General features: G+C 36.9%; 1 protein-coding gene across 1 annotated transcript in view; it reads left to right on the forward strand.

Moving 5' to 3' along the window:
* Nucleotides 1–24,556, forward strand: part of SRFBP1 (serum response factor binding protein 1) — a 69,656-nt gene that overhangs the window by 20,970 nt on the left and 24,130 nt on the right. Inside the window, 3 exon segments of the mRNA XM_029965467.1 lie at nucleotides 2,726–2,814; nucleotides 3,816–3,888; nucleotides 24,143–24,214. Coding sequence (XP_029821327.1) covers nucleotides 2,726–2,814; nucleotides 3,816–3,888; nucleotides 24,143–24,214 — 234 coding nt within the window.

Genomic DNA, 24,556 nt, shown 5'->3' on the forward strand with positions numbered 1-24,556 from the left:
AGAATGGATGTGATTTTTATTCATAGCCATAACTTTGGAAACATGCTTATGTACTTTCATGCTATGTGTTAGTACCTAGGCTTGTTTTTTAAAAGTGAATTCATTTCCTCTGTGATTTCTTTTAGATATGACTGTACTTGGTGGGGGATTGTGTAGGTTTTGTTGTTTTTTTTTTCACTCAAGACAAAGTTGCCTCTCTCACTTTGTAACATAGAGACTAGGAGCCACCCTGGTGGTCTGAGCCCTATTGTTCCAGGCACACTGCAAATCTGAAGCTAAACTTTTTTGATTTCTTTCCCAAAGAGCTGACTGCTTTCTTGAGAACTTTATGAGTACTTCCAAGAACACAGTTGATGCATACTGTCCCGTGTGAAAGAAGTGACTAGGATTACATAAATTGATATGCCTAGTCTGCCAAGGAGCGAATACCTTCCCTCAGTCCTGCTGTCATGTCTATACAGCCTTCATTGGCTGGCAGCAGGGAAGGCTGGAGTTTGGCTCTTGTAGGCCCTGGAAACATGCTGTGTCTGTATTAATATTTCTAAAAAAAAATACATGACAAAATATTTTTGAGAGAAAGTTAAATATACTTCATGTTTGTATACACAGTAACTAATATGGAAGGTATGAGTTATTTAAATTCAAATATATTTGTAGCTTGTGGATGTTTTTAATGGTAATAAAATAACCAAACCCAACCTCCCCACGCTTTCGAAGAAGGCATACACAGTTTGCATCTGAAGTTCCAAACTTGTTGAATGTACGTACTATCAAAGAAGTATTCAACCAGAAGATGCATTATTTTCTTTCTTCCATTTAGAAGAAGATGTAACATCGGGAGCTGTGATAATTTCAATCCTACAGAAAGAAATGTCTGCATGCCTAGATGGCAAATGGTAGGATTTGTTCCTTAGCATGTTAAGACTTGAGCAGTGCTGCAGAGACTTGGCACAGGGTTCTTTTTGGCATATGGTTTCTGCTGTTAACTGAAGTAGAAATGCTTTTGTAAGTAGGCCCGTGTGCACAGTTATTTTCATTAGTGTGACTAAGGTAAGTACTGACCTCAGCTGTAACAATTTTGGAACAGGAGACCAATTTTAGGTCAGTTGTTCTTGTCCCAAAAACCTTCCCCTTTACAATTCTCTTGGTGCAAATGACAGTAACGCTGCTCTCCCTATGATTCCCCTCCCGGTTTGCCTTCCGTGCTTTTCAGCTCCACGTTTCTTCCCTTTCCTGGCAGAGGTGAGGCTGCCAATCAGCATAAGCCCCTCACCAGGAATTGTTTTGCTCTGACTGATTCAGCCTTCAGTCAAGCCACTCCTGAGTACAGCTGAGGGCTTAAAAACTTGCTTATGTCAGTTACCTGAGCTACAAACATAATCAGGTGGGCAAAATATGTTTACCTTTTGTTTTTTTTTTTAATAAGTTATATAGTTTCATCTGTATGGTCTCTGCACAGGGTATATATACTAGCCAGGCTTCCCAAGACAGGTGTGAAATACTACTCTGTGAACTTTGAAGATTTATCTTTTCTTTTTTGTTGCTCAAGTTTGATGTAGGTGTGTAGTACTAATATTCCTGGTGGAACTGACTTGATGGTGCAGTCACCATCAATCTGTTGGTTTGGTGTTATCCCTGAGAAATTAGAAGATAAAGTAGAAATCTGATGTAAAGAACTTCCTTGAGAAAGAGTTGCCAACTTAATTTTGAAACTTAGCCCACTGGATAAATTTAAGATAAATTTGGCTTTTGTCAGGAAGACTGATTTTTTTTTTTCTTAGTTTGTTTTAATATTTCTTGTTTTCTAAGTTTAACTGTTAAATACAAAATCTTAGTAGATGTAGTAAAATATATATGAATAAATAAGGGAGAAGGTTTAGTTATTAAAAAGAAAGTCATTATTGACTCCCTATATCTCCAAAACATTCATCATGGACAAGACACCTGGGCTTAAGGTTTTCCATGATGGAAGTTAATTGCAAAAGATTCCAAAGATTTCTTTATCCTATCTGTCTAATACTAATTAGAATTCTGTTTCTTTATTATTGGGGCAAGAAGTTAAACGAAAATATCATGGTCAAGTTTTCTTTACAATTACCTACTTTAAAATACATTTTGGGAACAGAGTGATGGGTAGGATGGCAAGTTGAGATAGACTGTAGTGAGTTGGAAATCATTTGGATTTTCATTTTTCAGCAAAAATGAATTTGAATGTAGAAAAAGAATTTCATATCTCAAATTCTGTTCTGTACCAAATAAAATTTACTTTGAGAGTTTTTCCTTTAATATTTCAACATGTTTCATAATGAAAATGCCTTTACATATTATGTACCAATGGAAAAGTACTAGTGCTTTTTCACCGGGACAAAAATAAGCAAAGTGAAGGCAAAAGGTGAGTCTTTTCAAATCTCTAGCTGAGTCTAGCTCTAAGAATAATATTAAAGTATGGCTAGTTAGGAATGTCTTGTCTTCTGTTTAGACCTCAGACACATTTTTTAGACTGTTGGTTGTTCTTCCTCAGATGTTTATGGAAGCGGTTTGATTTTAAGTGAAGTCTGCATTCATTTGAACTGGGATTTGGTTAGTGAGGGAATGCACTTTATTTTCAAAAGTACTTCATTTTGTTGAACTAATTTCTAAAATTTAAGTTAATATAATGAATGTATCGTATATGGTAATTAATAAAGGAAAACAAACTTCATAATGTCTTCCATATTTCTGACAGGTTGTGAAGATGAGAAAAGATGTGAAGAAGGCCAGAGTCCTGACTATTCGCAGACTAACCAGACACATCGGGAAATTAAAGTTGAAAAAGTCAGTTTTAAATACAGCGTTCCTCTGAATCAGTGTTTGTAAATCAGGCAGGATCTTAATTGTTTTCCCAAAAATGGAGAAGTGGAAGAAAAATGTACTACACTTAAAAGTTTGGGTATTAAAATATATAGATTGTGTTTGACTTACCTTGACATCATTTTAGATAGACTAGAAATACTAACTAAAGGCAGTTTCATATAGAAGAATTGGGAGGACTTTATTAACAGGATTTAGTGCATTGGAATCTAATCTGAATCACTTACAGAACCTTTTACAGCACTTTTAAAAGTGTCAGACGTGATCTTTTGAACTATTCTGCTGTTGAACTCAGATTGTGCAATGCTTTCTCACTGCAGTTGTCTTCAAGGTTCTGTAGCAAAAAGCGTTTTCCGTTGGCATAGATACACGGCTCATACTTGATTTTTAATAGTATTAATTAGTACTTACATAAACAGTTAAAACAATGTTTTGTAGATTGTTTTTAAAGATTACTGGCCCCAAGTAGTTTACAATGTGTCTTATTTGAGGTAGTATGAGATACATCTGTTACTGTGTTCAAAGTGTAAATTGGGCATACTCTTCTCACAGTTTCAACAAGTTGTGCAGAATAAGAAGCAAACCCAACGAACTTTTATATTTGAATATTACAGATCCTAAAATGTATATATGTATTAATATGCAATATGTAACAAATATAAAGTATATCTATATATTTGAGATATTGGTGTCTCCTATTGTTGATATGAATTGATATGAATTTCTAATACAGTAACATTTGTCTTTCATATTGTTCTGGTAAATCCTCAGTATTTTCTTCTCTGTTCAGAACAGCAAAAGCATTAGGTTATGTTCAGCTCTCTGCTAAAATGTTCATTTGACAACAAGGCAATGTGTTTATGCTCTGTCTTGTAATTTTTTAATTTGCTACTTCATATTAGTCCGTAGGGAAATAAAGTGAACAAAGCCCAGATTTTCTTAATAAAGACAGTCTTCATTTGCAGGGGCTCAGAAGACTTGAAATTAAAGAACCAAAAACGAGTTGACAGATTAATAGAAGAAATTCATGCAATGAAGGTAATGCCATGTTTAGATATTTCTATATTAGAGGCAATAATTCTAGTAACTAAAAACCTTATCTGTTTTCTTCAACTGCATTAATGAAACCTAAAGTATTTCTGGAGTCAGCTTGGACATTGCTGTCACACAACTAGAAAATTATGAATACTTGTATCTATCAAAGTGACAGTTTGAGTCTTAAACTTTCCAGGCTAAACATGAATTTATTTAGTGATCTGTGATGCTTGAAGTTTTTTACTGCAACCATTGAATGGCAGAAATTAAAGTTCTTGTGCTGCTGGGGAGTATGGGAGGCATTTTGTGTGTCTGACAGTACAGTACCCTCATTATCTGTTCTCCTAGCTCTAAGTATAATGCTACTTTTATTTTACTTTCAATGTCAAAGTTCTATAGTAGTTTTAAATTTTAGCTGCAATAGACTGGTGATGCTTGAGTCAGACCTTTTTTTATTTTCAACCTTCGTGTCAATTGATACAGTTTTTGTATCTGTTATGGTATGACATATCAGAAAATGCTTCAGCAATTTTATAACTTTGTAATGGTTTGTACTGATCTCTCAATTTCAACTGATAGTACACCAAACTGCGTGCTGAAAGAGGAGGTGTGATTCCAGCCATAAGACTGGAGCACAGGAGTCGTGCACAGGCTGGTTGTAAGACTGTTTTTTTCAGACAATATGGCTGGTTTGATTGTTTCCTTGGCAGCTGTAGTGATTAAATCACACTTATCATTGTGTGCTCTTTTGGATATTTTTTGGGGTTTTGTCTCTTCTTTTCTTTCCTCATCCTTGCACAGATCTTAGACTTCCAAAAAAGGTAACTGGAGAGGCTTCATTGACCAATTTAGATGTGCTTTGTGCCAGATTCATTAGATGGAATCATGGATTTTTAACATAGTACTTCCAAAATAAGAGTCCTCACAAACTAGTATGGGGGAAAATGGGCAGCACTATATTAAAGGGTAAATCACTGCTCAGGTATGATGGCAGTAATATTGAGGCATTCTGCTTTGCTGACTTGCCATCAGCCTTAAACTTGGCCTTATGTTTGCTCCTTTCTCTCTTGTCTTTTTTTTTTTTTTAATGGCAAATTTATGTGTCTCAGTTTCTAAGAGAATTTATCAAGCAATCAGGTGTGCTGCAGCACTGATTTCATGAGCCCATGTTTTATGGGGCTTCTGTGAGTGCTCTTGAGAGGGTTTCACTGCAAGATTCGTTCTGCACACATTACCAAGAGTCTTTGTTTTGTCCTTTATTGTGCTTTTCCTTCCAGGATTGGCTCATGCAGAGAACTTAAAGCCTACCTACACTCAAGAATGTGTTGACCAAGTACATTCATACTGTTTCTTCAGTTGGCATGGTTAATGCAGGACTTTTAAGTGGTAACTTTAAGAGTGGTTTCCAAGGGAGAATAGATTTGTAATCTGGAGAGCTGAAGGCAAATCTGCTTTGAAATAGTTTATAGAAAAGGAGGAGTCTTTGAAGTAAGCAGCTGAGAAGGAGCACTTTTTGAGCAGATAGGGCACTTGATTATGTGAACTTATAAGTTCTGCATGCTGTCTTTATTACTAAAAACGATGCACCATTATATTAATAATATAGCAAAAAGGGTGGGTTACTTGGAGTTTTTTAGTCTTTAAATGTGAACAAATAGACACGTACTAGCTCTACAGTATATTTCTTAGATGGAAGAAAAATTCTTCTTTCTTATGAATCACAACCTAAAAGGCACAAGTTGTTTACATATTTTTTCGCCACTGTTGATTTCTAGGCTAAGAGAACCTTTTAGTGTTGGCATAGAAATATTGCTCATTCAGCATGGAAAAGTAAAAAGACAGCTTTCAAACAAACCAGTAGTGTTATCTGAGATCATGGAAAATTTTATATTGGTGTAACCTCACTCCCAGCAGCCTCTTGACCTAAGTTATTGATCAAAAGGTTCATAAAAAACTCTTCGCTTAACCCAAGTGGGTATTTTAGAATTTTTGGGAAAGAATGGACAGAATAGAAATGGTAAATGGTCGATGAAGTTGCAACTTAGTCTGGATAATACAAGCCTGCGCTTTTCTAGCACTTTCACTGTGTGGATCTCAAACACGTCGGAGGAGATTCAAATCCTTTAAAAACTGATGGCCTGTCTATGTGCAGGTTATAGCAATTGTTCATTTTCCATGTTACGCCAAGAAGTCCATGAACTTCTCCTCACGTGTTCTATGTAAGAAAAAATATCTGTCTTCTCTCATACTGAATGATTAGTCTTGAGGAGCTGCAAACTGCAAAAAGCAGTTCGGTTGAAAAGACAAAAAACCAACAAAATATCTACACCAGCCAAAGTGGTTTGAAGCCAGAAAGTGGATATTACCCCAGAGTCTGACAGCATGTGTATTTTCAGGATAAAACATTTATTGAAATGGTTCCTTACAACTTTTGGAAATTCTTTATTGGTTGGAGGCATAAAGGCTTGGTGTAGGTTGAAGAAAAGGCATATTTGAAAAAAAAAGGAAAATAGCACAGGTTTTTTTCTGAATTTTTCTCAATTGCAAAAGACACCTACTTCTAAACATGTATTTTTCTTCCATCAGTCAAGAACAGACCCAGATCTCCCTTCCCACTATCACATAACCAGGAAAAAAAAAGTCCTCTTGGGACTGTTGGCATCAAAAAAATCTTTGTGAAGGCATGAGAGGAGGATTCCATTTTACAGGGAATTTGTTTTGAGCTTAGGGAAGAAAGACTGAAATTCTGGGGCCTTGACTGTTGTCTGTTTTGTTGAAGTTCTTAATGCAACGGCTTAAATTTCTTTTACTCAGGAAAAAAAATCTGATGGGCTGAAATCCTAATCAGGGAGAATTCTTTGCTTTCTTAAGAATTACGTTTCTACATTCAGCTGCCTGTAAATCCACAAACTTTTTGTACTGGTTCATTTACGTGGGGAATCTGTTTCTTGGTTAACAGAGTGTTTCAGTATGGCTGCTGCCATTTTGTGAACAGCTGTTATCTTTCATACCGGCTATAGCAAAAAGAAGACCAAAACTGAAAAAATGAGTTGCCTGATGGCACAGTGCTTGGAGGCTGCCTGCAGCTTAGCAGGACATATGAAAGAGCTACTGTCCTTCTCAATGAGACACAAACATGAACTTTCATTTACAAGATCTTAAGTTCTCTTTCTGTTGTGAATCTTTAGCAACTACAGTCTGATATAATAGGAAAGACAAAATGTTTGCTGTTTGATAACTCTTGTCATAGCACTAGCTCTTGGGGATGCTTTTTTCCTGTCCTCAAGTAGATTCTAAACAGGCAGTGCTTACATAATTTCACTGTAAATACACTATTTCCTGGGAGTGGGACAGTATTAGATGCTTCCTTTTTAGATTAAATACTCTTCTGTATCTACTTTTTTTTTAATATGCTATACGCAGTCACACATGCGCAGTTCTGCATATACTGAAAACTGTATTAAGAAACTTTTTGTTATTTGAATTTACAAATAGTATATATTGTATTATTGTTAGAATGACATTAAATTTTTTATTCTTTATATTTTCATTGTTAGAACTGGATAATAAAAATAACTTAATTGGCAAATACAATTAAAAATGTCTCAAGCACAACAATCAGAAGTAAACATTGTGAGAAATGAGAGCAGTTAAAAATTCCAGCTACGTGGATGGAGGAACTGGGTTAATTGTTTGCAGGAGTTCTCAAAGCTATTGGAATAATACACTGTTTTTTGAGTTCGGCTTTCATTTTGCCAAAACCGTATAAAATATTCATTTAACAATTCATGAAAGATGGGGAAAAAAGAACAGTATGATCCTTTCTAGTTCTTCTACTACGATACTGCTTTTTTGAAATGTAAAATTGTCTATACTTACAGGAATTTCTTTACTTGTTTGTCAGACCAGTCAAAATGGGTTAATTATCCATGGGAGAGCACTTCTTACCATATTTAGGAAGCTATTATATTTTTGAAAACTTCTTTACACAAAAATAGTGGATTGTGTAATGATTTCTTAGCAATATGTAGTTTGTCTTGAATTGTTTGTATTTTTTAGCCGAAATTAGGTCTTAATATAACTTTAGCATTGCTTTATAATGTAATTAGGAGTAGTTTTTGCCTTTATCTTACAGTGAAACCTTGGCACTACGGCAGGTGTTGCTATAGCAATATTGTATTTGGAGGATGCCCATTAAGGAAATATAGACAAAAGGCAATTTGCTTGCAGGAAAAAATATCTTCCAGTTTTCAGGAATGAGCAGCAGTTGTTTGCAACCATTGTTAAATGTCTTGGAAAGACACGTTCTCTCTCCTGAAGATTGTCACTGCAGGAACAGATAAGTTAATACAATGCAGGTTTTTTGATACACTTAAGGCACAATATTTATCACAGAATAATGAGTTTAGTATGAGAGATATGGGAAAAAATAATGCTTTAAGTTATTTCCTCTCAACTTTATATTTTAGCAAGGTATAAACAGAAGTATAGTTGAGTGTGAACTCCATTATTAATGTTTTGGAAGCCAAATTGTTTTATAAAGGTAGAGCTTCAGTCTGAAGGATGTTTTCACAGTCTTTGGCCTTGGGACAGCAGTCGTCCAATTTCATGAAAAGAATAGTGATAAGGGTGAGAAGGGCCTTTTACTCAGGACTGGGTTACTGATCATTTTTATAGTACGTCACCTTAAGGAATTTGATAGGTCTTTATTTTAGAATAGTCTTTTTTCATGGAATTTTTGTATCCTGAAATTCCAGGCTTTTTTGAAAAGCATAATTTTCTTCTACTGGTAGTGTTTTCTTTTTTGGTTAATGCTTTCATCTTCTGTAGCCTGGGTTTCAGCTAACATCTGGCTGTAAAATTGTCTTAAATAAAAATAAGAGTGAGGACTAATACACTTTTTTGTAGTTTTGCTTTTTCTTTCTGCTAGCATGTGTTTCCAACAAGTCTTGCATGTTTTCTTTCATAATAGATAGCAGACTGTCATCTTGATCTTATAGAATCTTTAACCTCTAATGATTTTTGAAAGAGTAATAGAAAGCTCTTAAACTTTAGTGTAATGAGCTTAAGAACAGTCCTTGATGCTTCTCAATGAAAAGATGAAGGCAGGGGTGGTCCAGCTTTCGCAGTGGAGTAGGCCGGATGCCACTGACAGACCTGTTTCATGGGAGGAAGAAGAGGTAGAGCTCAAAGTCATTCTGCCCTCCTTCAATGGAGCAGTTCAGATCCTTGCTTTGGCAAGTGTCTGACTTTTTATCCATGCGTGATGCATTTCTCTGCAGTGTTGCAGGAAGCTTGGGGCTTTTGGGTGGTACACTGCTCGGATGTACAAGTGCAAGAAGCCAGGTGCTGTTAGGTAATACTAAGATTTGCTGCTTGTGCTGTCAATAGCACAAGCATACTTTGCCAGTGGCACTATGTGGCTCTCTAGGTAATGTATGCCCTAGCAAGGAGGATTATTTTTGTTAAACTAGGTCTGAATATTCATTTAGCAGCTGTCTCAGATTATGTCAGGGCTGACGTAGAAAGCTCAGGAAACACAACGTAAAGACCACTTGATGTAATGCAGAAGAAGATGGCATGGTAAACAGCGTGTTCTTGAGCCCAGACATGAAAAGGAAGTCCACAAAAGGTGGAAGCAAGAACAGACAGCCTGAGAGGAATGTAGGGACACTGCCTGAATGCAGACAGAGTTAGAAAATACAAAACTCAGATTTTCGACTAGTGAGGAATGTGAAGCTCTGCAGGAATGGACTCTCTAGGTATACTGGGAACAGAAGTCAAGCTAAAGGAAAGTAAGAGTCCACGGCTCAGTGTGAAGATTGGAAAAGGGTGAGATATTTAATGCTTTTTTTATTGATTAGTAAGAGTGGTGAAGGATTGGCTCATGAGGAAACTACATAAATGTCTTTTCGGTATACCTGCTTTACTTGAATATTCCTACCTATCACCTTTCTCTGACATGATTCTTAAAATAGTGAGAAGGCAGGTTGGTATACTCAGTCACTGGCTGAGCTCTATTCTTAATCTTCATAGAATTTCATGTTCTTTTCACTGATACATTGCTTACATTCATATTTATGCTAAAATGAGAAACTCCATACTTAACTTTTTCCAAGTCAATCTCCTGGTTGCTTCTCTGGCAGAGTCAAAATATCTTAAATGAGCAGTCTTAACAATCCCAACATAAGAAAGCTGTAGAATATGAAACATTTTTTCCTAAGTAGAGAGCATAAAAATACTTAAAATTGTAAGAAAAACTGAAAGAAAAATAAGGATGGGATCTTGTATTGTACAATTTTCATTTGGAATGAGAAAATAACCTGACAGCCATTCCTACTGTCTTATTTCATTATGGTAACAGAATTATTTTTAATTTTTTTACACCAAAATACTGCCCTGGACTGCATTAAAAAAAAAAGAAAAAAGGACTGTGCTTCTTAAATATAAAAATCGGTAAAAATATCAGCTTCATTTTTGAAGACTTTATTGTTGACAATATGCTTAAATAGAAGCAGTTATCATGTATTTTCTTTCATATGTGCTAGATTCCTAGTTACAAAGTGGAAACAGGTCACAAAGGCAGCTTTTTGTTGGATTTGAGACAACTTAAGGAAAGTATTAAAGTAGATTCTAAGTACATGTTGTCAACTATTTTAAAAGTATGGTTTGCAGATAAAGCTTTTTCCTATCAAGTCTTGCATAAGAATTTTACTATCTTTTTTTTTTTTTGGTGAGGATGCAGAATAAGCTATTTTCACTTTTTAAAGAAATATGGCTTGCAGATGAAACTTCATCTCCTTTCTGAATTCTGCTTAAGTATTTTTGTTGTTTATTTTAATAAAGAGGCACCTTTGCTGTAGTAAAAAAAAGAAATAATGCAATCCATATGCCTTAATGTATGTGAAAATGGAACAGTGACAGCAAACCAAAATGCTTATTATTATTATTACGTCAAATGACAGAAGTGTGATCATGTTTTTACACTCATTTTGAAAATATTTATGCGTATTAAAAATAGAGGGGGTTTTTTGTTGACATCTTTCATCATAACAACATGTATTTCACTTTACTACATCAGCTTGGACCTTTTTCTTAACCTTCTGTGTAATTCATGAGAACCTGAAACAGAATGTTTCTGTTAGTACTACATGCCTTTCCTTTATATTTTGACCATCCCATGCTGAGGTGTAATAGTAGTTGCCAGATAAGATGATCCTTGTGAGATCTCTGAAGCAATTCTAATTAATTTCTTGCTGTATGACAGCTGGTCTTTGTATTTAATTTATTATGGAGAAGTTATGAAGAATATCTCCAGTAAATAGTAAACACTTTGTATGGTGGATCAATATTAGACTGTCTCAATATCCTTAATCAACTGTCCTTTTTTATCTTCTTTCTCCTGAAGAAAATTCCCACAGAAATTAGATCTTTCATTCTTCACAGATTTAAAAGAAACTTATCTTTAATATTGTGGTAAAGGTTTTATTTCTTCTAATTGAAGGGGTTGTGGGAGGGGGTGAAGAAATCGGAGACCTACTGTAAGTATCTTTATAGTCACTTGGAAACTAATTAATTCAGAACTGTGACTGTGGATGCTATGACTCCTTATTCCAATTGATGCTTTTGTGTGTAGGATCTTATTTCCCCCATGGCTGCCTCCTGCTTAAATAAAATATGAAGTCTGTTCTGGGAATGTAGTAGTAATGTAAACACGACTTCAGTGCTGGATAGACTCATTGGCACTTTTATTAAATATGAGTTTAGTGAATACATGGATGAATAGGATAAGGCAGAATAATTGTACCTTTAGTAGATGAAAGTCATGCCTTGCAAGTCAGTGGGAGCTCTTTGAAGGATTAAATACCCAGTGGATGTTGCTGATTGAGTCTGTATAGTGTTTTAAATTTGAAAAAAAAAAGCAATTGTCCAGCTTTCACCAAAGCCTCTAGTGGTTTTTTGTGGTTTTGTTTTGGTTTTTCTTTTTTAAAAGCTGTTCATGAATATAAGTTTTCTTCTCTTAGTCATAGAATTAAACATAGTAAGTGAAGAGAGGAATAGATGCTTGGCTTTTGTAGTGTTGGAAAGCTAACAGTGGAGCTTTGTGCAGATCAGTGCTGGAAATGATTCAGAAAAAGAGAATGAATGACAGAGCTTGGTGATTCCAAAATTTCAGAATATTGAAGATACTAACACGAAAACACTACAGAATAATATTACAAAACTGACTAACTGGGCAATGAGATGACTAAAGAAATTCAATGGCAATAAATGTGAGATAATATTTTGGTGGTGGTGGTAAGGTTAAGGTAAGAATTAGATTTACAGTAGTTCATTTTCACTGGATCAAAATTGGCTATTACCAGTAGGTACTAGGAAGTGGATATAGGAGTTACCATAAAAATCTATGAAAATGCTATATTGCTCTTGTCTTCAGACAGAAGACAGTCTGTTCCTATTAAAATCAATCATTTTACCGTATACTGCATAAATCATCTTTGTGTATGTAAAAAACGGTCAAAACCTAGTAAAACTATAAAGAAAAGTGTCAAGGATGATCAAATATGGCATAGAAGGTGTAACAAAATTGGAATAGGATTCCCTAGGATACAAGGTGAACTACTGATGTTGGAGTTTTACACAGTTTGTGTATTTGTCATGGATAATTCTTTTGCAGTTTGCGTACCAGTATTTTGTTCAGGAGCTTTTAACAGCCAATTTGAAAATCTGGAGATACTAAAAGCAAAATTCTTTGTTTCACATTTTGTTAACAGATCTCTTTTCTCCACCTTTATCCTTCACCTTGGGCAAATCAGGTGACAGGTTTGTCTTGCTGAAGTTTCATGATCTCTAGGAAATGACAAAAAGTATTTTGTTTTCTTCCCCATGGTTCTTGAAGAAAAGTCTGGAGGAGGAGTAGTTTTCCTGGAGATAGTGCATTCTGGGAAAAGGAATGGAAATAGGAAGTTCTTTCTTTCTGCATTGTGTCTAATCTTTGAACTCTTTCATTTATACCTTCTGGAAGCACACAAGGGGGTTGTGTATATGGATCTGTAGATTCATGCTCTTCCACCTCACCCTGCATTTCTTTCTCCAGGTTCTGTCTTCATTTCTGTTCTCTCATCTATTTCAATCCAGAATCTAGCGGGTGGGGATTATTAGGTGGGTTGCACCCATTTGTCAGCCACCATCTTGTTCTTCGAGAATATTGTGAGAATACAGCACGTCCCTTCCCTGGCTGCCTTGGTTTGGTAGCTGGCTGATGCTCCGGCCGGGTGGGAGAGGAGAGGACAGGAGACAGCAGTGCCTTGTGCCAGGCATGCCTCGCGCCCTCTCCTGGCAGGTGCCGCTGCTTTCCCGTAGTTTTCACAAGAGCGGATCATCTGGCAGCCAGCAGCAGGGTTGGCGGCCGTGGTGAATACCAGGGATAGTAATTCAAAACCGAAGGCAGTTCTAGCCAACATAGGGCTGCTTGGAAATATATTAACCCTAAAATTGCATGTGGTTGTTATTTTAATATTAGAAAAGCATTGTGGAACAAATTGTCAGTACAGAGTGAATTTACAGATTGCATTACAGTCCAAGTGAACATTGACATTCAGAACTAAAAGATGTTTGAAGAAAAAAGAATATTTAAATAATAACTGTTGTGGCATCATCATGCTTGCTGTACTTTAAGCTTAGTTTTTTCCTTTTTTGTAACTTTTCTTTTATATACTTGTAGTTGTAGTTAACTTTCCTAATACCTTTTACTTCTGAAATCGTCACAAGATTGCAGACTTGCTGTTTTTGTATAATGTGCTGAAAACAGTGACTGTTTGCTCCCTGAATGTGACTACTGAATCAGATGTGAACCTCCAAAATGAAACAATTCATTTAATCTAATTGACTAAATAAAATGCCAAGTTCACAGTGTTCATCTCAGTAGACTGATGTAATTGCTGGCATTTGACTTGCATACCTCTTGAAATATTAAATTAGTTTATAAACGTGGCAGCAAAGAGCAGCCTATACTTGCCAAATAAAGTCTGGGTATTTTACAACAGCTTAAGCAACTAGCCATGTTAAGTCTTCTTTTGGGGAGTTGTTTTTGTTCATTTTGTTTGGTTTTAAAGCATGAATAAATAGGCTTTCCCTCAACTGCCTGCTCTGCTTTTAAAAGAGGTTATGCAGCATAGCAGAATGAGGGTATCTAGAAGAAGGTACCCATTTGGACAAAACTATATTTATAGAAATATTGTGTAGTTTTGCTACACAAGTATTTTAATAACTTTAATTTTCCAGAGAACAATAAAACCAGAAAATGATAAAATTTTGTAGTGTGAAACTTACTAGATGAAAACTCACAGGTTGACATAGAATTTCACTTGGATCTAAACTGAGACAGCAATACTGTAGACATTTAGTAATGTTTAAAATTGATGCCAGCAAAAACCTGACACCAGTGTAGTTTACAAAAAGAACAATTGCGAGACAAGTTCCACTTGAAGTACATTCTTGCATTCCCAAAGATTAACTGTAGTTTTGGAGTGTTCTTTTTTTTTTTTCTTTTTTAACAGGTTAGTAATAGTTAATTCCCATCAAAATCAAATGCCCTATGTTTCATCTAAAGCGAGATGGTTCTCAAGCTTTTGATTTTTTTGGGAAGTTCTATTCTGGTAATTTCCTCTGGTGATGCTTTTAGTTATTTTAAAATAAGAATTGAATTTTACCATTTTTTCTTTATCTGTTTTGTAGTGTTCTTGACCAGGTTGCTATTAATCCAACAACATTGAAAATGAATGATTTCAAGGAAGTTTGGTTTTTTTTAAGAGACAGGTCCTATATTTAAAAAAATACTATAATTACTGTAGAACATCATAATAACCTTAAACCGTAATGATACAGGGGAATGTATTTAAATTATAATTCACTTAACTTGTCTTCAATTAGAGAGATAATGTCTTCATTTCTACTGTATAAAACCTCTGGTTTCAGTATGTGATGGTGCAGAATCAAGTCATCCAGTCAGGTTGCCGGGAAAAACTTTGTTGGATAGGCTGATGGGGGAAAAAAATAGCCCATGGAATCTTTTTTCTTATTGTGGTGTTGCTTTCCTGTAGTTGTCTGTCCTTTATGACACAGGTATTTACAGTAAAACTTGACTGCTGTGGAAAGCTGAATCTGTACATGTGCATGTCTTTGAACTTTTATCAGACTTGGTACATTGAGTGTAAGCTTAGCAAAGATTTAACTTCTTGAAATCATTTATTAAAAGAAGATGTTGTTCCTGAATATGTGCAAAGTTCTGAAATAGTATTTATTCAAAAAATATTAATAAATATTTCTAAGACTAATAAAATGGAAACAGTTCAATAGTGAGAAGTTCCCACAACATGCAAAGCATTGCTAGTTGGAAAGACATTCCTGCCTCCATTGCAATGTGACATGTAATTTTCTTAAAGAATACATTAATAATATGCTGATTTGTTTATATTAATTTTGTGTGCACTCTACATCTCAACACACAGTCTTTAGTTTCTCAGAATATTACATTATATGAGATAAAAAGGAATTGGAATCTCATCATCCTATACACATTCACCCTACAGTGGTTAGTTACTGTCTTTCATGCTCTCTTTTACTACCCAGTAGAGTACTGTGTTTTCTAAAAAGATTTGCATGTTAGCACCACATAGATTTTGTGTGTATCTGTAATTTTAAAAGCAAGAATTTATGCCAGTGAATCACCAAAGAAACCATTACAATAGCTCCCAAAAATAGACTCATTCGTATTTTCTATCTGAAAGGTGTAGGCTCTGGCATAAATATGCACAAACATTGAAAATCCTAAGTGTTGTCTTGCCAGGAAAAATGGCAAATCAACCTGAGTAAGGCAGAGAATTTTTTAACCTTCATGTTGATTATGCATATCTTGTCTTTTATTTCTTTGCCTAAGGATTTTGAACATGCTTCTGTGTCTTTTTCGAGTACTAAAAACAATGTTTAATTACATTTTATTTAAATCCAACATGAACTGGGTGTGGCTTACTAGGCAAAGCAAGGCCCTTCTCTATGTGGTATGAGTAGATTGTGGAAACTGAGAGGTGCTGAAGTTTCTCAGCCCATCCTCTGCCCTGAGCCCCAAGTGTGATTCACCCAAGAACTCCAAGAATAAATCCCTATTTCAGCTGCATAAGTCAGCAAGTGAGCTGATGAATCCGGAATGGGTGGGTGCGGGTTTTTTCCAAATGACTGTTAAAATAAAATAAAATTTAAAAAAGAGGAAGGTTTTTAGCATGGAGATATCCAGATACTTACTTGATTCATGAAGGGCAATAATATTCAGAACAAGTGGCTTGGCACTCTTCTATACTTTCATAATTTTCTGGTCATCAGTCAAGTTCAGACCTATGACAGGGATGGCCTCAACAGCACTATCCTGGATTTCCTATCAAATCAATCTACCTCTGACAAGATTGTTACCGGCGCTCGCTGGATTCTCACCTGTGGGTTGAAAACCTCAGTCTTCCTCAGCAGTAACCTGAAACTCTTGGTAAATGTGGTGTAATGCTTTCACATCCACAGATGTGTCTGCTGCAACAGGAGGCAGCGGTAGGTGGTTTTGGAATTGCTGAAATGCAATGAATGAAACAATTATCCAATCTATTTCTTAGCACCAAGTGAAATAAGTGGTGCAATTGCATCCTTTGGGTGTTCTCATGTTGTCATTCAGCCAGAGGAGATAAATTATTTTGAGAGATTATTTGTCACAGTCAACAAAGCAGGAAATCATTAAAACAAAAGTCTGAGTCTTCAGGTGTTAAACGTGTTACTGCAGAAGGTGCAGTCATAAATGAGTAGCAAGTACAGTGTTCTGAGTTTACTTATCATCAGGTTACAGTTAGAGGAATTGAGACAAATCAGTAGACCTCTCTGGAAGGCTTTTATGTAATTTAAAGGTGATGGATAAAGATGAGAGTGACCTGGATTGCCTGGATTCCATTGAGGAAAAAACTAGAGCCAAATGAAAGATGAAATTTCCAGGAGTAAGGAAGACTGCAGGCTCTTTGTCTAGAATGAGACTTCTCCTCTTCTGTGTGATATTACCAAGACAGATACTGCCTCTCATTTTATTCCTATTTTTAAAGTCATAGTTAAAAAATGAGAGCAAATGCAGAAAATACTTGCAGAGCTCACATACCTTCAGATTTTTACTCTGTGGTAGATAAAGTTCAAGACATTCAGTTACTCAAAAGGGGGCTTGAGAAGCAGGAAGGCAACCAGCTACTTGAAAGTGCTTAGTTTTGTCTGTTGGTAAAACTACATAGTGGTTTTGTAATAAAGCAGATATGGCAGTGTAGCAGTGATCTTTTTAATAAACTTGCTAATAAGCTTAAGCCACACTTGACAATGTCAGATTTTACTTATCAGTTTAAATTTTCTGTACTATTATTCTGTTTATTTATTAATTTTATCGAGACTCTCCTCATGGCATTGCTGTTCATCTTGCTCTCACATCTGCTGAAATTGGAGCTTGGTGAGATATGTCTTGGGGTGTATTTATTTTACTTTTTTATATAGCAGAATGCTATTTACTTTGATATGGTGGTCCACTAGTGTGTCTTATATCTGTAGAAACTCTTGTGTATATATTTAGGTCACAGTTACTGACAAAGGATTTGGGTTTGTAAACTCAGGGGAAAAAATTGCACTTTTTCTTTACAATCAGTTTGATATAATCAATTAAGAGTACTGCATTTCCTGAAAACAGGCTTCCATAACTGAAACAAATTTCTACTCTTATAATTGATTTAGTTTCTTTTTGGAAAGCATATAAGCTTTCAGGTGAACCATGGCTGATTTATTTCGCTATGTTGTAAATGAACTATTTTTGTGTACTTTACAATGGTAGTATTTACTCTTGAGTCTAAGACTGCTTTTGTTCTGAATGACTAAAATACTGAACTTTTACAGACGTATGGGAAGAAACTGGTAATGATGACAGGAAACCATGCAGGGATTAAATTGTAGAAAAAAAGAAGCTGAAAACCTGTTCTGAAATGAAGTTTGTTTTTTTTCTCCTATGCCTTCCTCCTCACCAAGGGACCTAGAAAAATGACAGAAAGCAAAAAAATAAGACTGAATGCTGTTGAAAAACACAAGAAACCTTGTGAGAAAGTAGTCTCAAACACGTTTAAGGGTAAAAATGAGGTTAATGTTTAAAAAGTTGAAAGTGTAGTAATGGGTAACAAACTACAATTGAGATTTCACCAGAAATATTTGACTTTTGGTAAGAGTGTTCTGTTATCTATACCCTAATTCTATTAGTTATTTTTGTAGAAATTTCTCTGGTTTAGCATAAAAATCATCATTTCATAAGGGAAGGCTTAAATCTTGTACAACTAAGAAAAGGTAAAAAAATAATGAGGAAAATTATTAAATTGCATGTAGAGGTAAAAGAAAAATACTAGTCAAAACAAAATTGAAACTGTGTAGTTTTTAATAGGGTGAGGGCTCCTAAATTGCTCCCACAGGCCGCTACTGGCAGACTGGTTTTTTTCTGAGTCATCTAAAACTGCTTGAGACAGCATAGCTGGGAATACATTTTATATGAAAAATCTTGCATTTCTGAGATGTGTTGAAGCCTCATCTGACAGTGGGTATTTTGTTCTTGCTGTCTTCCAAAGGCTATTCAATAAATTGCATTTCCATGCTTTTTTAGTTAGAACGTTTATCTTCCTCAGTATCATTTGGTTAAAGTATTGTCCGAAGCTACCACAATCAATTTAAGCATGAAATCATATTTTCATATGCCCTTTATGCTTGACATACTTCTCTTCAATATAGTCTTGTCTTTCTGTGTAAGATAGAGTTATGGTTTATTTTTTAAAAAAAGTCTAAACTTTGCGCTTCTAAGTTTCTGTGAGTTCTTGGGCGAGCTTGCTCCTCTGGTTGTTCAGTTCAGAGCAGAATGGCTGCCCTGCAGCTGCCCCTTCCTGTGCCCCAGCACTCATTTTCTCAACACAGGCCAGTCTTTGTCCACCCATTGTTACTTTTTACGCAAATATGGTGTTTCAGTGTGACTTTGTAGGCAATATTGGCTCCCTGTGCCAGTACCACTACGGTTACCTTGGTACCTTGCAAGATATCCCACCCCTGAAATCTACCCTGTACACCACCTTTCCTCAAAGCTCATCTGTTTCTCACATAACTCTCCCCTGATGATCAGTAAAATCCATCCACTCTTCAACTTCTTCCATTATCTGTTGCAGCCAGCAGTTTTCTTATGACCAGTAGTTTTACACATCCTGTTTGTTAAGCTTAATCCCAGGGTAAGACCTGGTCATCTGCTTGCAGCCCTGATGGGAAACAACAGGCTGGCTGATGGGTCAGTTCTCCTGACGTCCCTCCAGTGCCTGCTAGAGTGAGCGCCTGGAGGAGCCTCAGTCCCCACATTGTGAAAATTGTTGAAAAAATTGAGTCAGGCTGGTCCTGCTGCTGCAGCTCTGTCACTTTTGCCACCTCCTTCTAGTCTCGTCTTGGTTACTACTGTGGCTGCTTTTGACTCAGCTCAGGCACTGGGACAGAGAGCTACATCACTGTGCTTTGTGTCATGTATGTCAGCTTGCAGAGAGTCTTCCCTCACTCGTGTCCCTGTCTCTTAAAGGGTTTTGTGACGTAAGTTGAGATAGGGGTTCAGTCTGTTAGTAAAAGAAAACAATCTCTTGCGTTGTTGCTTACTACCTGTTATCCATCAGCATGTCAGCATTTGCCAGTGGTAGCACTGATGTCATTAGTGCTGGCAGTGTATTACCTCTTGTAATTGTCTCTCCCACAAGAGAAAATGTTGTCAGCCTGCAGGGGAGAAGGATCTGTTGATCCTGACAGTTTTTTATCATCCTTCAACAGGCAGTCAGTAGGTCAACATCTTGCTTTTAAGGCTTTGGGTTGGTTTGGTTTTTTTTTTTAATATTTGGAGGTTGTTTAAAACATTTGTCGGAGATTATTTTCAAGGAGAAAGAGTGTGTCCACAGGGGGGGGTTGTCTGTATTTCCCTAGTCTGGAATTATTGTGGATCGGATGCTTCATAAAATAGCATACTTATCTTGTTCCCTCTTTTGTATTCCTTGTTCACTTGGAACATAACACCTCATCAGTCTTGGAAACCTACTGGCACAGGAGGTTATGACACCAAGCAATAACATGATCTCAGAAAACAGCTGTAATCTGTAAAGGGTGTATGGAAGGCAGTGAGTGTTTTCTGTTATGAGCCTCCAGTAGTGGACCTTCTCTGTGCTAAGGAGATAAAAAGTGAAGGGAGAAGGGATGAACAAAAACATGGAGAGCAGCAGGCTGGTGGTCAAGGGATAAACAGAGGCAGGGACAAAGAAATGGTCTCCAGTCACTAAGTAATGGGTCATTAATAAACTATTGATACTGCTTTGGGGAAGGCCAGCTTGGACTTTGTAGGTGATAAGAAGGGAGAACAATACGAACATGAGGATTGTGAGTATAGGAGGACCTGTGGACTGTACAAAACTTACTAAGCAATGCTTAGGGGGCATAAGTGGGAGTATCAGAAGGGGCCAGTCCCAACCAGTGCTAGTCATAGACTTGCTTGACCAAGCACTGTGACTGATCACCACAATCTGTCATTTTATAAGTCTTAACTGTGTAATCTCACTTCTTTGTCCCCTTTATGTGAGAACTGTAAGGAGAGGTGGCAGCTACTGGAAGGACTGGTGGACTGGTGGAAGGGGGTATGGGGCCAGCAACAGGAGTCAGGCTGGAGTGTAGGGGCAAGCCTGTGGTGTCAGCAGCAGCAGCAGTGGGTGAGAGTCTTAGCTCCAGCCACAGGGGCAGGAACAGCACTTGCATCAACTGCAAGGATAGGGACATTGTGTGTCCTAGGTGCAGCTATGGGTGAGACTGGGGTGAGTGATGCAAGTTAGGCTCTTGGCACAACATCTGGACTGGGATGCAGGTCACAGACTGTGTGCCTGGTGCCTGCTGCTGACAGGGGCAGGCAGAGTGTCTTACGTTCATGTGCTTTGACCTCGCATGTGTGCCTCTTTGGCATGTGTAATGCGCTAGCAAACCTCACTGCTAAGGTGAGTGGGAAAGGGACTTCTTACAAGGGTATGTACTGATAGGACAAGGGGTAATAGCTTTAAACTGAGAGTAGGGCTAGGATTGGATATATTAGAAAGAAATTCTTTATGGTGTGGGTGGTGAGGCACTGGAACAGGTTGCCCTGCAAAGCTGTAGATGCCCCATCCCTGAAAGTGTTCAGTACCAGATTAGATGGGGCTTTGAGCAACCCAGTCTAGTGGAAGGTGTCCCTGCCCCAATGGTGAGGTTGGAAATATATGATCCTTAAGGTCCTTTACAGCCCAAATCATTCCATGTTTCTATGATTCTATGGTCTGGAAGAGGTATCAAGTGGGTAGAGGGCCTGGTGTTTGTTTGGGAGGAACCTGTGAGCGTGCGCTTGCCTGTGAGACAAGTTTGAGTGCCTGCATCTGCCTGTGACTTGCTGCCAGACAGCAAGTAGGAGGCCCATGAGATGGATACAAGAGTTCTGGATGGATGGAAAGAGCTCTGGACCTGGACAGAGAGGGTTTAGTTGGACAGAAGGATACACTGTGCATATACTGAGGGATCCAAGAATGCTCATGTGTTTGTGCATTTTGAAGGGGTGGGGAGCAGCGTACGGTCAATTGTGAGTTTCAGTCCTGATCAGGCAAAAAGGAGGAAGAGGTCTTGGCTGGCTGTACTTAAGTTCATGTGAGTCCTGAGAGTCCTTCGTGCAGCATAGCTGAGCTTCACTACTGGTTGAACTTGTCGACACGAAAGCAAGTGCTACATGTATCGACCTGGGACAGACACCTCCAGATCTCCGGATGCAGCGGGCTGGGCTGCAGCAGCAGGGCAGGAGGAATTCCTGGACTGGTCTCAGAGATACAGGAAGTGGCAGCCACTTATAACATCCCTTAACATAACTGGTGAAAGAGGATTTCATTATACATACTCAATACAAAGGTTTTGAGTCGTGAGTTCTTGAGCTATGTGCTTCTCAAAGTTGAGAAAACTGTGATGAGGAAAAGATATTTATATCCCTTTCCTGGTTTTTTTGTCTGCTGCTGGTCATTAGTAGACAGAATAAAGGTCTGTTAATTATAATAATTTGACTCACATGGCTGCTTTTACAAAAACAGGGGGCTACTGAAGGATATGTAATTCAAAAATGCTTGGTTTGCCTTAAGTCTAAGACAAGTAAAGGAGATGATTTTTAAATTCAGGGATTTAAGCCTTAAAAGGAGGTTCTTGGCCTCATTCTGTATCCTAGGCATTTCAGGAAGGCATTCATGACTTCACATTCCAAAGTGTAACTCATTCTCTGTTATTATTCATGATTCTGCAGTGTTTCGGGAATTCTGCAATATTGTCATATAAAAATTAAACCTTCGACATTCTCGCGTAAGGACTCCTGAAGTTCACCTGCTTCCCCTCTGAAACAGGTTGCTTCATTTAAATCCTAAAGAGACAGGAAATAGGCAGTTTTGTTTGGGATGAATGACCTTTTTTTTAATAAAGCAACAGCTTGATTTAATGAGTAGTATTGGGTTCCAGAGCTTCATTTGTAACCCACAACCAACCATGTGACAGTAAGCGTGTCACGTAACCAGCATGTCCTACTTTCACCATCTGTGAAACACTTTGAAAAGCCTTGGAAAATTGAATCATAGGTCTTTTTCATCTCTATTAGATCATCCAACTGTTCATCTGCCAGTAGGAGATTGTTTCCTACATCCACTGGTGTTTTTTCAATGTGGATTCTGTCCTCTAAGTGTTTGGGCTTCCAGTAGTACCCTTGGGAGATGATTTTGCAGATTCTAGACCTCATTGTCAGGAAACTCTTCTGACATTCACAAAAAGATACTTCTTTTTGTTGTTGTTATTATAATATAGTTCTGTTACTTTTTTCCCCATTGCTTAATATACTTAAGATACTTGCTTGTAGTTTTAAAACATATGAAATTCATGCAACACCTTAAAGATCTAGATAATGTGCAACTGTCTGTAAGGTACCTTCTGTATAGAAGGCTTTGAGATGCAAGGTATGATTAAAGATCTAGATAATGTGCAACTGTCTGTAAGGTACCTTCTGTATAGAAGGCTTTGAGATTCAAGGTATGACCTTGTATAAGAAGGTAAGCTACTTAGTTTTTTGTGAAATTGCATCTAAGGAAGTGTGCAGACTGCTCCAGATTTAGGACAAAAAAAAAAGGGTAAAATACGGAACTTAACAGTGGAGCACAATGTAAAATGAAGGTGTTGGAATAGGTTTCACAGGTGGTTAACTAGGGAAAAAGAGAAAGTAACAAATATAGTTGTTGAATATGAAAGCTATCAGAATAACTAAATTTCTCTGTATGGAATTTTCAGTTTTCCAGTATTGTGAATGTGTGGAAGTTATTTGATTCTGCATAACAGTAGTTAAACTACTTTTAAAATGGCCATCTGAGAAACAACTGGTATGTAACATGATTTTTTTCCCAGTGCCCTAGGTGGAAAAAAACACTATTCGGATAATTCAACTAATAAGGTTAATAGGTCATTTTGTAGTACAACATATATAAAATATGTGTCTTAAAACAGCGAGAAATCTGTCATGGGGGCGTGTTTCATAAAATATTCAGCTTTTAACAGGATCCACTTGTCCAGGATTTCCATTCTTCTATTTTGGCTGCCAATGGAAGTGCTTGAGTCCAGGAATGCAAAGTACATGTGTAGTCAGTCTCTTTAGAAAAGAGATATATTTTTTTCTTCTCTATTTCAATTTCATTGTCTTAAACTTATATATTCACATATGTTGAAAAGTTCTCGTATAATTTCAGAGTCTAAGATAAGTGGGGTATTTAAAGCCTTCCAAAGTTCATTTGTTATCTCAGCAGTATGGGCAATTGATACACTTCTGTAAATAAAACCACCCTTCTGCATCCTTTGCTGTTGAAAAGTATCTCTTGCCTTCCGCAGTAGTAGATACAGTCAGATTAGGTATAATGTAGTTATAATTAGGTATAATGTAGTGTTTTGGAAAAGTAAGTAGTGTTCACATACACACCAAAAAAATCTCCATATAACAAACTGGTTTTCTTTCTTTAGGAGTTCTGGGAGGTGCCATGTTTAGAATGTTCCTGAGGAAGATGAGCCTTAGAAAGGCTTCCTAAAGTCTGATCATATGAAGAATAAATGTATCTTTCATCTACAGGAAATAAAGCCAGATGAAGTTACCCGACTTGCTCTTAGGACTGAAGTTAACTTTGAAAGTGTCTGCAGAAAGGTAAGTCTTGCTGGTTTTTGTTTTCTTTCCCTTGCCTCTGTGAGTGCGAGAGCACTCCTTAGGAAAAGATGCATATGTGGTTGCAAGTACATGCATTTTGCACGGTGTATTCTGTATGTTGTATTGCATCTTCCTTGTAGATCTTTCTTTTCTAAGAAAGTTTATCCGCTAGGACATAACTACAAAAAAATTGCATATCTGTGCAAGTCACTTGTCATCTAGCCTGGTGGGCTAATCCCTAGTAATTGGAACAGAATACCAGGAAACATGGTAGTGATTTCTTAGTGTTTATAAAGAGATTTGTTTAGTTTGTATAGTACATATACATGGTTCAGTTAGTGT

This window comes from Manacus vitellinus, unplaced genomic scaffold (assembly GCF_001715985.3).
Source record: "Manacus vitellinus isolate BGI_N305 unplaced genomic scaffold, ASM171598v3 scaffold_9_pilon, whole genome shotgun sequence".
Taxonomy (NCBI): Eukaryota; Metazoa; Chordata; class Aves; order Passeriformes; family Pipridae; genus Manacus; species Manacus vitellinus.